Raw genomic sequence first — 15810 nt, forward strand, 5'->3', positions numbered from 1 at the left:
GAAAGCCTTCTTCAACTTTGTAAAAAAAAACCCGTTTATCCTTATTTCTGTGGGTCCATTTCTGGGTTGTATGTTCTGTTATCTTGGCCAATGGGTCTATCCTCTATCCATACCACTCTGACTTGCTAGGACAGGAACTGAATTACACTTTTATACAATTTGGGACGAACTGGCATATTTACGATAATGAGTCTTCTAATCCGTGAACAGAACATATCTTTCCATTGTTTTCGGTCCACTTTGATTACATTTACCAGCATCGTCCAGATTTTAGCACCTGTGGCCTATACCTGTATTAATAAACATGCCCCTAAACATTTCATGGAGTGGTTTTAAGGGTTTTTTAAAAATTATTTTCACCGGTTTATTGCTAGTATATACACATCTATATGATATTTCTATGTTGATCTTTATTCTAAAATGTTTCCAAAATTATTTATGACTCTTTGAATTTATATATTTGCATAATTAATTGTAGCTTCCTTTGTAGTTTTCGTGGAGATCATTCTCTCACCTGGAATTGGGGCAACTGTCCCTTGCTCTTCTTCATCTGTATGCCTCTCATTGTTTGTCTTGCATTATGGTTCTCACGGGCACATCCAGTCCTATGGAACAGCAGTGCTGAGATAGGACATGGTGGCCTTGCTCCCTACCCGTGGTGGGAAAGATTTCAGTGCTTCATCTCCGTGTGTGTTAAACAAAGGGAAAGTGTTTTATAGTTCTCTTTACCAAACTGAAGATGTACTCTTTTATAGTTGGTTCTCTGAAAACTTTTATCACTCTCATTCATATATTCATTCTTTCTTTTCCATGAGCACAAATAGGTTTTAAGCTGTGCAGGAAGTGGAAGAGAATTAAACCTACCTGAGAGAGTGAGGGAGATGCTTTCATCTGTCTTTCTTTTTTAATTTTTAAAAGTTTATATACATTTGAGAGAGAAAAAGACAGAGCCCAAGTGGGGGAAGGGCAGAGAGAGAGGGAGACAGAATGGGAAGCAGGCTGGAGGCTCCGAGGTGTCAGCAGAGAACCCGACATGGCAGTTGAACGCGGTAGCCATGAGATCATGACCTGAACCCAAGTCAGATACTTAAGTGACGGAGCCACCCAGGGGCCCCTCATCTGTCATGTAATATTTTGACTTTTATCTCGACTGGTTTATTTCTACTTCTACTTTGATGACAAGGAGACAAGGAAGGAAGCCTGCTGAGAGAGATACCACTCCCTCTTGTCCAATATGAGGGTGGGTGAGAGGACACTTATGACATGGAAAAAATGGCATTTTCTCTCGCCCTTCTCCTGCTGGTTTCTTCACTTCCTTAGACTCCCTATCCCTCCTCACTTTCTTAAACTCCTGGGTCATCATTAGCATGATCACAATCCATCCCACATACCCCTCAAGGTTTAATCCCACCCGCCTTACTAACCACCCACACCATCAAATCCAAATACTGCTCCCTCTGCAGCTGAGCCCCCAGCTGCCTGGCTGCAGGTGCACATGGCCATGATGACTGGCCCTGCTGCTCTTTGGGGCATCCCAAGTCAGACACCCTGTGATCCTTCATTTCTCACATTCCTGTCTGTCGTCCATTGTTAGGGCTGTCCGTATCTACAGTGCACAGTCAGACTTCCTCAGTCTCCTTGAAGTGAGAAAATATCTTCCATCCAGAATCCACAGGAAAGTAGAAGCTAGAAGGTTCATGGCATCACCCACTAATTGTTAACAGGCTCGTGTTTTGTTTCCTTATTGACGACAAAAGATGATGTCCACGGTGGGGGATGAGCTTAGGAGTCCCCTGGGCTTACACCAACGGGTTAATACGACATAAAGAAATACAAAGCCATAGGATGTTCACAACTGAATTGGGCAAAACAGATTGGCACCCCAAGACTAGGGGGATGTAAATGCACCCCAGAATAGAAAGGGGTGCAGAACCCCCACAGTAGAGAGGAAGGGGAAAAGGCCTAAAATAAGATCAGGCACAAAGGCTCCCCATACAAAGGTAAATGAGGTAAGCAAGATTAGACGTTCAAGGCAGAAGCACTCTTGAACTTAGTACTATAGCAGAAAAACTGCTTTCACTGGAGGAAAGGACCAAGTTAGGCAAAGAGGTAAATTGAGCTACAGACCTCTACACTGCAGGCAAAGCAGCCCAGAGCAGAGATGGTTAACAAAAGAAAAGGTGCCTTGTTAACCCTGAGGTTGTTCCCCCCGTCTGCCTTAGCCCCTAGGCTGGCTCCTTGCTGACAGCAGACAGGTGGACTTGGGAATTGAAATCACAAACCAGGAGATCATGACTTGAGCTGAGGTCAGACATTTAACTGACTAAGCCGCCCAGGGCCGCTTGTTAGCACCATGTTTTTAAACCAAATACCCTGAGCCGTCTGAAAGCAGAACTGAAGGGGTCCCCAGGTGGGAAAACAATCTCTGTGTATAAAGAGGAGACAGCTTTCCTGCCCCAAGAGCACTCATTTGAGGCCCCCAGCTATTTTCTGTGGTCAGTGCCCTGCAGGTTCTACTTGCCCAACACCCATACCGAGCACTTTCCTGGGAGGAAAAGAAAACAGAAATGCAACAAGGTCAGGAGTTCAGGGTTTGAGGAGAACAAAGGGGATGCCAACCTACCAGTCTCCACCAGGCCAGGAAATAGCCTGAGTGCTTCAGAGACAATGACCAGAGGAAAAGTCCCAGTGCAGGAACAAAAGTAAACTTTTCCCTAAAGCACATGCTTGAGTTGTTTTTGCAGAATTGCAACCTTGCCCCACAGGGTAATGAGGTTAAAACAGTCACCAGCAAGACCCCCACTGACACCCCTTCTTTTCACAGGAAGTTCATCTATTTCAGAGGCAAACAGCAGAAAGAGCCTGGGAGCCTAGACCAGTTTTATCTCCTGCAACAGCACCACCAGTGCAGATGGACCAGGGAGTGTCCTCCAGGGACCTCTGCCTCTTTATAACGTTAAGTCTCTGCCCTAGGAGGAGGACAAGCTTCATTGACCTACCACATGATGGGGACACAAGCTCCTGTTCTCCATATTCCTGCACAACCTCAGGCCCACTCTTGCATAAGATGACAAAACTCCCTTTTCTGGGTATGCACCCTAACCCTGAATGAAAGGAACGCACTCGCCTCCACTCAGGGAGACACAGCTTTGATAATTCTTGTCCCTGATCTCCTTGTCTATGGCAAATAAAGTTTCCTTTGTGTGACAGCATCTGCTGAAGCCTCTGCCTGTGCCTCACCAAGGAGAGAACTCAAAGTAGCTCCAACACTTCTAAGTAACATATTTCATCCCTTAACTTGGAAACCTGCCTTCTTCTCTCTACTCTCTACCTGTGGTTTGAGTGACATTTAAGTCTATTAATAAGAAATTTCAGAAAATATTAAGTAACAGTTTTCTTAAAATTATCTTTGTCTGCTCATTTTCACCCTTTATATCAAAGGAAGTTAGAAAAAAATGAAATAATTTTAAAGGTATCTGTTGTTAAGAATCCCTGGTGGCCTCACGCCCAGGCTCACACCACAAATCATGAGCGTCAGTGGAAAGAGAAGTCAGTTCCCGAAAAGGCTGGGGTGACAGAAGGGGAAAGCTAGCCGTGGGTCTGAACCACCATCACTTGAAAAAGCCCCTGCGAGTGAAGACACAGGACAGCAAGTGGAGAGACCCAAGCCCTGACCACAGGATGGGCATCCAGGGCGAGCAGTAGTGGAACGGGAGGTCTCAGATGCAGTGCTGTGGGCAGATGAGTGAGAAACCCAAATCAGGAAGGACGCTCTGGAAACATCTCACTAAGGAAAAAGAGTGGGGAGGAGACATGTAGAGTCTGCCAGGCATGAGGGAATGGGAAAAAGAGAAAGGCCACAGAGCCCACACCCCACCACAAGGAAAGGAAAAATGTATGAGACAAAAACTTGAAATATGGACCGTAACACATAATATTATTTTTCATAATAATAAACAACACCGGCTAAATTATTGAACAAAATTGCAATATGCAGAAATCACAAAATAAAAAATGACAATGGGGGACAATAGCCATCGGAAAATAAACTTTTAAAAAAGAATCTGTGATTACACACCATCATGGAAAATAATTATGTTATTTCGACAGCCTCTATTAAAATTGCAGCCATCTAGATTGATCCGCGTGTCCTCTGCACAAGATGAGCACGTCTCTAGATGAAAGGATGAAACGTTCCCTGTATTTAAATATGGTGCCTGTGATGTCCCTACAACAATGCACACGCTGATGCCACTGAAAAGTGTGCTTCTGGGGGCACGTGGTGTGATTCGGCACCTGTGAAATGTGCACAACAGGAAAATCACTGCACACAGAAAGGAATTTTTGGCTCCGAAGGGCTGATGCAGGGGGGCCATGGACTCACTGCTCGGGGGTCAGGGGTTTTTCTGCAGGTGATGGAAATGTTGTCACTTTGATCCTGATGATGTTTGCCAAACTCAGGAAACATACTACAGACCACTGAATCGTACCATTTAAATGACTGCACTTTATGCCTGTAAATTATCTTAAGAGATTTGTCTTACTTTTAGAAGAAAACCACACGAGGGGAAGCTACTGTCACTGACTCTTCATAGTTGTTCTGTGCTCAGAGAGTCAGACCCTCAGACCCTCCAGGGTGTCCACGGTCTCCCTGTTTATTTGTCACTGGCAGTGACCGTGGGAAACTGGGGCACGTTGCTGTATCATTTGCCCACGGGCTTAGAGCACTGTGTCAGTAATGACCAGCCTCGTCCTCAGGCCGCAGGCCCGAGATGATCAGAGAGGCCCTGTTCTCGAGAACCCAGCTGGGATCCCGGAGGGCCTAGTGCTTCTGAGCATCTCAGCTTTGGGGACACGGTGGGGAATCTGTGGGTACCAGCCCACATAATACGACCCAACATTGTTGCTGATTCCAGTGCAGCTGAGGGTGACCTTCTAGCCCACACACCCTGACAAAGAGGTTTCCTGTGTCAACACAGACAGTGGCCAGGACCCAGCAACACAGCAGTGGAGACACAGGTCAGTATCAGGTTATTACCCACAGTGTGTTCTCAAAATGGGGGAAACAAGCAACTTAGGGGTCCCCCAGAAGCAATTCTTCCGCTTTCCACAGCCAGTAACCTGAGCAGAGAGCAAGGAAGGTAAGGAGGGGAGGTGTGCAGGCCAGGGTGGAGACACCCCAGACTGTGGTCCTGAGCCCTCAAGGGAGAGACCTGCACAAACCTCTCTTATCCTTTCCCTTCCTGGAAGAGAGAGGGGAAGCCTTCATGCAAATCTCTCCCTCCCCTGGGACTGAATGTGGTGACAACTGAGTGTGGGGTGGGACTAGGGAAACTCCTCTAGGCACAATTTTGCAGGGGGGCACAAGGCAGGGCTCCAGGCCTGGGTGCTCAGCTGGGACCCCTGCCCCCACACACACCCCTCAGGGACAGGCCCACAGCGCCCCCTGCTGTCTCAGTGTCCAGCCGCACCCATGACTGGAAGGGACATCCTGGAGCTGTGAGAGAGACACCAGGGCACTAAGGACTTCAGTCAGCCTGGCATACTGTCCACCCCCACACAGGGCCAGATCTTCTCCTCCCTCAGGGCTTCTTCCTGTGCTGCAGGTGCCACCACACCTCAGTCCTTGCTGCAGACACAGGGCCTCCTCAGCATGAATCACCCTGGGCTCCTCCCACTACTTAGAGACTTGTGTTGTTGGGGCCAAGACTCAATGACCGCTCGGGGAGGATGTTTCTGCCCAGTGAGTCAAGACTGGAGAGCATGCATGCCCCTCCACAGCCTTTTTCAGGAGCCCTGAGGGGACAGCCCAGTCTTCTCATCTCACTTCCCATTCTGGCGGGCCAGTCCCCATTACCCTCTGCACTGACCTCGATGAGGTAGATCAATGACGGTGCATGGCTATAGATCACGTGAGTATATTCTATCTCTATCATCTATCAAACTTTGTGTTACCTATAATTGGTATGGTGTCGGCCCAAAAAGAGACACATATATCAATGCTCCAGATTCAAAAGGCCAGAAATAGGGTGGCTCAGTCGGTTGGGTGTCAGACTCTTGATTTCAGTTCGGGTCATGATCTCCACTTCTGTGATTGAGCCCTGAGCTGGGTTCTGAGCCTGCTTGGGATTCTCTCTCCCTCTCTCTCTGCTCCTTCCTGTCTCTCTCTCTCTCTCTTAAAATAAATAAAGCTAAAAGTACCCAAATAATATAAATAAAAAGACCAGAAATAAGTGCAAGTTCCGTTTGACAAGCACAGAGAATGTAGACTGAAAATGAGGCCTTTCCTCAGTCTCTGGAGGAGAGCACACATGGATTTTGCAGGGAATTCAGACAAGAATAATCATGAATCATATAACAGATGCCTCATAGGAGGTCCTCATTTCTCACAGATGTTCCCTGACACATTTGGGGAAAGAAAGCTGGAGTTTCTGGACCCCCTGCAGCAGGCACACGGATTCCCATGCCATGGGCTGCAGTGTGCACCCACGTGGTCGTTCCGGGGTAAAAAGCACAGCCTAACGAACGATCCCACCTGGGTCAGGCCACATCAACAAAGAGCCCCCGTGGGAGCTGCCCTCTGCCCTCTGCTACTTCCTGCATTGGCATGAGCTCCTGGGGTCCTGGCTTCTCTGTACACCCAGCTGACCCATTCCCTTCCTGGGTGCACAGTTACTGTTTGGGATGATAAAAAGCTTTGAGAAATGGAGAGTCGTGATGGTCACCCAACATGGCGAATATATTTCATATCTCTGAATTGCACAAGAAAGTGATGAAAAGAGTAAATTTCCTGTTGTGTGTATTTTCATAATTAAAAATTACTAGATGAAAATCCAACTTATGTTAAGGAAGTTGCACTCGCACCAATCTCTTTCCCATCTTTATATGTGTTACCCTATTCTAACTCATCCTCATCACTAAAAATTAACAGAGATTTTATTATCTTTTTCCTGTAGGTTCCACATATAAATGAGATAAAAAAGCATTTGCCTTTCTGTGTCGGCCTTATTTCTCTTAGAGTCATGTCCTGCAGGTTCGTCCATGTTGTCACAAATGACAAGACCTTCTCCTGGAAAGGCTCATGGGATCGACTTCCTTTATGCAACATAGTGCCCCGCAGCCCCTCTACTGCATGGATCACGGACAACCCCGACGTGGCAGGAGAGGAGATGAGGACACAGTCCGTTCTTCTGGGCTCCAGAAACCAGCCACATGCTGCCCATGGGCCCTGATGGTGTCAGCTGTAGGGAAGTCACGTCAGTGAAATCTCCCAAGCAGACTGAGAATTTTGCTGCAATGGTGGCACTCCCTCCTGTCCCTCACAAGCCCCACTGAGAAGTTTGCTAACTTTCACACACAGTTTCTCCCACGGGCAGTCACCCTCTCCTGACATCACAAATGAAGGGCAGGTACCCAGCCAGTGGGCCAGGCCAGCTCTGCGTCTGTGATTCCTTAGTGTCTCCTCGCTGGGACACAGAGCTACTCAGTCAGCCTGAGCACAGGAACCTGGAGGGAAGGGAGGGCCTCTGCTCTGACTCCTAGAGGAACACAGGCCATGCAGTGGAGGACTGTCTGCCTGGGGGATGGTCTGAGACTCTGACCAGAAAACTAAGGCAAGTTGATGGACGCTTGCGAAGAGAAAAAAAGCCAAATCCACAGGCTCTAATTTTTACGTGTGAACCACTAGGCGAAATTTCTGCATCGTTATAACTTTTTTGTTCTCTTTGATTTGCTTTATTGTTGTTGTCATTTTTCTTTCTTTTTTTTTCTTTTTTTCGTAGAGTTCACACAGGATTGATAGGAAACTGGGAAGAAAGACATTCAGATCCAGTAGCTACACCCAAGTAGAGTAATTGTGCATTCAATTTACATTAGACTTCAGAGACTCAGACTACAGTGGTCTAAGCAGGCTGGGTATTTGTCCCACTTCCCCATGTGTCTGTGTCACTGTGAACAGCACTACTAGGCCAGATTGCACAATAATAGTCAGCCTCATCCTCAGGCTGCAGCCCAGAGATGAGCAGAAGCCCTGCATTGGCCGAGGCATCTTTGGACCCGGAGAAGCGCCTGGGGACCCCAGGGCCCTGGTGCTTATCTGAGTCTGAGTAGTAGTACAGGAGATACCGGGGAGGGCTCCCTGGACTCTGTTGGTACCAGTATATGCTATAGCTTCCAACATTGATGTCCCTGCTCAGAGTGCAGGTGAGTCTGGCTGTGGCTCCCAGAGATGCAGAGAGGGAGGGTGGCTGAGTCACGACAGGCTGGGACAGGGAACCTGCAAACACAGACACAGCAGAGGGAAGAGAAGGAACAGCGCACATGGGATTAGGGAGCTGAGCCACAGGGGTTTGACTCTGGCTGCAGGCCCACCCTGGGACACTGGGTCCTGTCCCTACCTGTGCAGTGGCAGAGGAGCACGACGAGGACGGGGATCCAGGCCATGGTGACACACGCCCTTCCTAGACCACAGAGCCAGGGCTGGGCTGCCCTGGGCCTCTCTTATCCCCAGTCCACAGAGCTCAAAAGGAGGGGCTGCTCATGCAAATGGGACCCACCCCTGCTGCTAGCTCCTGTGCACTTAGAGGTCTGCAGCCCCTTGACAGGAAGACTGTGTGATGCACTAGTTTCCCCCTGGGGGGACCTGGAAGAAGCAGCTGCTGGGACCACATACAGGCCCAGGTTCAGGGACTCCGCTAGGAACAGAGAAGACACCTGCCCTGTCCCCACTGGAAACAAGGGGTCCAGCCCTGGGGCTTTCTACTCTGGAGGGCTACTCAGCAGGGACCCCCCCTTCCTGTAGAAAGCCACAGACCTTGTCACCGTGCCCCCTGCTGGTTTCTGGGTGAACCTCTCCTTTCCCAATGCAGGCTTCCCTGGTGCCTGTGTTTCCACCACCTGAGAGTGACCCTCCAGGGAAAGAGAAAGGTCCTTCTCTACATCAGACATCCTCCATGGATGGGGTCTGATGGGAGGGACACATGCAGTCCTGACTCAGTACAACCTGTGAACCACTATGGAGCTGAGGACAAGACACACGGGAGAGGGAAGAGAAACCATCTGTCCCAATGGTACAGCTCAGACAATGCATGCTGACTCTGGGTGCCGGATGTGGACAGGAGCTCACCTAGGGGACACACAGTCACACAGGAGGACACGTAACGTGGGCATGCCGGGTCCCTCCAGAGCAGGGGAGACAAGACACAGCAAACCCTGATGAGGGTGCTGCAGGTGTGGGGACAGAGCAGGGCTGGGCATCCAGCAGGGACCACTGCAAGGCCATCTTGTGACCTCACCTCCGTGTTCTGGGAGACTTGCAATCCTGTCTGTGCAAATCATCAAGAGCACCTGCCAGACACAAGGAGAGGGAACCTGCCAGCTGAGGGATTGGGGGAGCACCAGTGCCGTCTGGTGGACACGGGATGCACAGTGACCCAGGGCCTGGAGCTGGGGCCTGGGTCCCTGCCCCTCATCCCCTCTACTCACTGTTGCAGACTCTTCACGGTGGATTCTGACACTAACACACATGCATGGAAGTTTCATCCATGTGTTTTGTGGCCTGATAACTCATTTCTTTCTCCTCCATCCTATTCCATGTGTGGACATACAGATATTGTTTATCCATTCTAAAGGGTGCTTGATCACTTTGGAGTCTTGACAATCATAAATAAGACAGCAAGAAACATTTAGGTGCATATTCTCGTTTGCACACAAGAACCTCATTTAGAGGAATCCGTAGGACTGTTCTTTTTGCATTATAGCCTTAAGGCTTTGTTTGCCGTGGAAGACACTGCCAAGGAATCTTCCCAAGTGATGGGGCTTTTCGCACTCCCACCAGCAGTGAATGAGAGTTACTGCTGCCCCACATCCTCGATAGTATTGGAGCTGGCACTGTATTCAACTGTAGCCATGGTCATGGGAGGCCTCTGGTACGTCCTTGTTCAATCTGTAATACCACAATGACATATGAAGTTGGAAATCACTTTGCATGTGTAATAGTCATTTTGTCTATCTTCCTTGTTAAGGGATCTGTTCAGATCTGCTCATTGGGAAGGCCCTGCCCAGCACCATGGAATTCAGGAGTTCAGCAGAGCTCTATCACAGGAAAAAGGGAGAAAGTGAGTGTGGAGTCTGACACAGGACTCGATCCCAACACCCTGGGATCATGACCTGAGCTGAAATCAAAGAGTTGGACGCTCAACCAACTGAGCCACCCAGGTGACCCTCAACAGTTTGTTTTTAAGTAACCTCTGTACCTAAAGTGGGGCTTGAACTCACGAACCCAAGGTCAAGAGTTGCATGCTCTAACCACTGAGACAGCCAGGCTCTCCTCCACTGAGGCATTTGTAACTCTGAACAAGCTAGTTTGCCTTCAAAAATATGAACACAGGGTGAATAAGGATCACTCTGAAGATATAACTGAAGGAAGGGATATGGCACTCTCAGATCATCTTATTCCCGGACAACAAATAATCTTTTGGAAGATCTGACAACAAGTCACTCCCGGAACCTCTTGACAGGGGATGCCACCAGGTCTAGAGAGTGGAGGGAGAATTTCTCTCACTTCCCTATGGATAAAGCACTGTGTAAGCATTGGTACTATCTTGGCATATATGACACTAAGAGTCACTTCCTTGCACAGGAGATTCCAGAGACGTCAGAACAGATGCATTGGTCAGAACATCTTTGGATCCAGAAAGCGACAGGGCACTGGGATCTCTGGTGTGGTATTTGACCCTGCCTTGAATCGCAGGAGATACCACAGAGGGTTCCATGGCTTCTACTGGCACCATTATGCATATTTCTTAAAACAACAACGATGTCACTTCTCAGGGTGAAAATGAGTCTCTTTAATTCTTCAGAGATGCGGAGAAGGAGGGTGTCTGAGTCAGCACAAGCTGGCAGAAAGAACTTGCAAACACAGACACTCATGGGTGATGGGGCAGGGATGGAGGTGAAGCTGCTTGGAGGTCTGATCCAAAGGTGTGGACATAGGCTCAGAACTGCTTTGGATCACCGAGGACCGTCCTTACCTGTGTGGTAAGAAGAGAACACAAGGAGAAGAGGTTACACCATGGTGGTCCCAGTCCTACTGAGAACCCATGGCTAGAGCTAGGCTGTCCCAAGCATTTCTTATCTCCTTCAGTGGCCTCTGGGAGATGTGGTTGTACTTAGGGTTGCATTTTCTTTCTTGATAGTATCTTTGGGTGTACACAAATAGTAACATTTGAGAAGCCCAATTGATGATCATCCCCCCCCCCTTTTCTGGGTGTTTCTTATGATATCCTATGTGAAGAATCTCTTGCCAAGCTCAAAACTCATGGGGATTTCCTTCTTGTTTTCTTCCAAGATCTTTATAGTTATAGCTCTAAAATTTAGATCTTTGATCCATTTTACATCCATTTTTGTTTATAGTATGTGGTAAGAGTCGAACTTCATACTTTTGTGTGTGGATATCTAGTTGGCCCAGCACCATTGGTTGGAGAGAACTTTTTTTTTCAGGGTACATTCTCTGAGCATCCTTTTGAAAATCAATTGACCATAGATGAATGATTCGTTTCTGGCCTCTGAGATATGTTTTACTTATCCCTATGTCTTTCTTTAGGCAGGTACCACATTCATCTTGACTATAGCTTCATAAGTGAGATTTAGTGAGTTTTGAAATCTAAAAAAAATTTTTTTTAATGTTTATATATTTTTGAGAGAGAGAGAGATGGACACAGAGTGCGAGCAGGGGAGGAGCGGAGAGACAGGGACACACAGAATCCGAAGCAGACTCCAGGCTCCGAGCTTTCAGCACAGAGCCCAATGTGGGGCTCGAACTCATGTGAGAACATGACCTGAGCAGAAGTTGGATGCCCAACCAACTGAGCCACGCAGGTGCCCCAGTGAGTTTTGAAAACCAGAATTGTCAGTCCTGAAAATGTGTTCTCCTTCAGGATTTTTTGGATATTCTGAGTCCCTGCAATTCCACAGAAATTTAAGATCATCTTTTCTTTGAGTGCAGAATAGGCATGTGGGCATTTGATAGGGATTGCATTTAATCTACTAATTGCTACGGAGAGTATAGCTTCCTAACAATTGTAGTTCTTTATGTTTTGTAAGGTAAATAAGATAAAATAATAAAACATTTAAGAATGAACCATCTGCTTATCTACTTTTGTCTTAGTACAGAAAAACTATAAAGATAAATGTGGGTCCATTAGTAAACGTGGGTTGTTATTTATTTAAATATTATGTTTCTAGAAATTGTGAAAGGTAGTCATAAATTTGCTAATCTAAAGAATACTACCATAGCAAACAGTTCACAGTTGCTTCCTATTTCATTTTCACTAGAAAACTAAGGTCTCTAGAGTTAGGAATTCTAATAAATATAACTTAGGCTACTAAAAACAATAAGGAAAACAACTACGTGCTCCAGGAAAGTAAGACATGTGTTTTTTGAGGGGAAAAAGTATGAAGAAAGGGAATACATTTTGTGTTGAAGGAAAAGAAAAATAATTTTGTCCTAACATGAGTCCGGTTATTCAAAGAATCCTTAGATCGAGATCTAAATGTGTAAGAGAAAGCTGTAGTAGGATTTTGGGAAAGAAACCTGGAAAGGAACTTTAAGTGTGGTCAGTACTGGTTAAATTTTAAAAATATTCAGTAAATAAATGAGGTTTCATATCAAAATGCATGGATGAAACATTAAAATTGTGTTTTCTCTGGGTTAAAAGGTCAAAATTTTCTTGAACTATTGGTCTGCTCTTATTAAAAATGGAACAAAAGGTTTATTCACTTTTAACCTTATCTGCCTAGAATACAAGCACTCTGTTTTACCAAAATACTTCCTATGTTTATCAGAAATGTCATTCATTGAAAACAAATTATTTATATATTTCAGAAGTCTTACATGTTGCTTATAACTAGGTAACGTTCTCTACTTACCTTTAATGTGTTTGTGTTGTGTGTCACAGGAATAAACACATTTTCTTGTCAATTGCATGGTAATGAACTCTACTCACGTCTTTGGCCATGACCACTTTTAAGGCTTCTCATGCACAGTGACCATGTTACTCCCATGCTCCTGCAATGTGTTTCATCATCAAGGATATTCATGGTGAGGACTTTTGACAACCTTCCTTTACCACATGTTTAGCTTCTGTGTCCTCTCTCTTCTCCCAGACACTGTCGACTCCCTGAACATGGGGACCCTTCCTGTCACGTCCACATGGGACCCACATCCCTAGAGTCATTTGTGGCACACACTAGGTGTTCAGGAAGCGCTATGGATGCACTTTATCTGGGCAGCACTGTATCAACACTCAGACACACCTGGACTCTTTGTTCTTGGCTCTGTCCTGACCTGTCACGGACTCTGACCCCAGGGCAGCTGGCCCCTGACACCCAGGAATTTCTCCCTGGTAGGAGAATCTCCTACAACCTGTTCCAGCCGGGGACAGGCTTGGGGGCCTGAGGTTAATAAAATGTGGATCATTTGCAAACCTAAGTTCCTTGACATTGTTCTCACACCACAGTTTACACCAAACGAAGGAAGCAGCTGACTTGGCCAAAGGGAGGAGGCTGTGAGAAGAGCCCCGTTGCTGGGGAAACAGCAGATTTTTGTCGCACTTCCCCAAAGGACTGGGCACTGCATAAGCAATGAGTTTCTTGTCCCACGCTGAGCCGTGATAATCAGCCTCATCGTCCTCCTGGAGCCCAGTGATTGTCAAGGAGCCTGTGTTGCCAGACTTGGAGCCAGAGAACCGGTCTGGGACCCCCAAAGGCCAAGTGTTCTCGTGGAGAATGGCTTTAGGGGTCATTCCTGGGAGCTGTGGGTACCAAAACACACAATAACTGGCCCCAATGTTGGCTGGGCTTCCAGTGCAAGAAATGGTGAGCGTCTGGCCCAGGGACCCAGACACTGAAGATGGCTGCTGAGTCAGCGCACACTGGGCCAAGCACCCTGGAAGAAGAAGAGACAGAGAGGATGAGGCTGGGGTCTAGAGACAAGAGGAGGAAGCAGGGCCCCTTCCCCTGTCTCTGCATCCAGTCACCTGTGCAGTGAGCAAGTACGATGAGGAAGAGAGAGACCCAGGCCATGGTGGAGGCCCGTTCCTCATGACTGCTCCTGCCCTCTGTGACCCCACAGCTGAGCAGACCTTCCCTAACCCCTCCTTCCCCTCTTCATCCTCTGAGAGAGGGAGGGCCCATCCATGCATGAGACCCCCAGCTCTCTGACCCTTCACAGGCCCCGGTTGGTCCCTCATCCTGAGGAGGTCAGGGGTGGGCAGGGCAGGGGCTGTGTGGGGCCAGGGGGTGGGGAGGTCCCAGATGGGAGCCCTGAGAAGAAGGCAATGGCAGTGCCAGGTGGCACATCCCAAGAGTCAATAACCCTGACCCCTCAGAACCAGGCCCTGAGTGACCCCTAGTGTCCAGTCACAGACACACCATTGTGTGACATAGTGACCAGAGCACATCAGAGAGAGCTCCAGCCTCCCCACTGCTCCCTTGCTCCTTCATGGGTCAAGACTGAGCTGGCATCTCTGGGACACACTCCTTTGAGATCATGATCAAGCTCAGAACAGTGACAGGTCTCCATGGACAGGTGTTCCCTTCCGTCCAGGAGGCTGGCCGTTCCTCTTATGGGATTCCTCCCTGGTTTCCGGAACTTCCTTTCCACACATGTTCACACAGCCCTGAGGAGTTGGGGAGCACTCCTTTCCAGGTTGTGTAGAAGCCCTCGTTTGTTCCTAGAAGGGTTAAGCCCTAAAAGCCTCGGTCATCTGTCACCATTTCCACCAGCTTAGAAACAGTCCTCCGCACACTGTGGGCACGGATTCCCTCCTATTATCTGTTCTGCAAGCACATAGACCCAACTCTGCAAGAGCTCTGCAAAGCGAGGCTGTGTGTGGCATTGACCTCAGAGCACAAAGGGCAAACCTGCAGGGAGTTCTAGGAGGGAAGGAGTGACAGCTGCAGGTGTTCTGACAGGGACCTGTTGGCAGACTTTATGTGTAAATCACCTATTAGACAACGGTTACCTTAAAATGAATGTGTGTCATTTTTTCCAAAAACTCAGCTCCGAAAGAATGATTTAAACTCAGTGACAGTTTCAATGGGAAGGTACAGATTCAATTGCGAGTGTGTTTCCCCGGACCCATGTTTCTTGCAGACAGAATATGATTTAATATAATGGTTGCCAAATGCGTGAAAACATAATGGAAAATACGTGACATTTAGTTCTTGGTTGAAGAGGGGCCAATACCTTCCTTAAATCACTTGATTCATTATTGTTATTACTATTCTTATTATTTTAATAAAGATTCTGCATATTAGGTCTGCTCTAACAGGTAAAGTAGGAAAGCCCAACATGGTGCCCTGGGAAACACCAGGAGGAGCCTGTTCCAGTGAACCTCACACTGATCTCTCTGGTGGAATGAACAAACACAGAGTTTGCTGCATGGAACAATGAGAGGTCAGACTCCTCTACCGGTGGGTAAAGCAATAGTCACTGTGTCTTGTGTTCACCGTGTTCAGGATAGAAAAATTGCTCAGTCAGCCGCCGCTGATTAGAGGAATGATTTTCCACTAGCTGAGGCCAATTTGACCCAGAAAATTCTTTCAGAGATCCCATATTGACTCCAGCTGAGGTGGAGATAAGGGGCACTGTGTCTCTGAGGTCACAGGCCCTGTAGCCCTGAGTTGAGACAGACGTTTCAGCAGAAGCCTATCCTGGCTGGAGGTGTCACTGGAGTGTCTGGGGGTGACAGTCCAGCCCGGAGAGGATGCAGAGGGTGCCTCGTGTCCCCGTGGGCCTTGAGCTCCAAG

General features: G+C 47.7%; 2 gene segments (V, D, J or C); both read right to left on the reverse strand.

Moving 5' to 3' along the window:
* The window catches only part of LOC109496970, a 927213-nt gene that overhangs the window by 786244 nt on the left and 125159 nt on the right, over positions 1 to 15810 (reverse strand).
* LOC123381270 lies at positions 6716 to 8666 on the reverse strand. The segment is given in 2 exon segments: positions 6716 to 8275; positions 8397 to 8666. Coding segments are annotated over 2 exon segments (420 nt in total).

The sequence above is a fragment of the Felis catus genome, chromosome D3, assembly GCF_018350175.1.
Source record: "Felis catus isolate Fca126 chromosome D3, F.catus_Fca126_mat1.0, whole genome shotgun sequence".
Taxonomy (NCBI): domain Eukaryota; kingdom Metazoa; phylum Chordata; class Mammalia; order Carnivora; family Felidae; genus Felis; species Felis catus.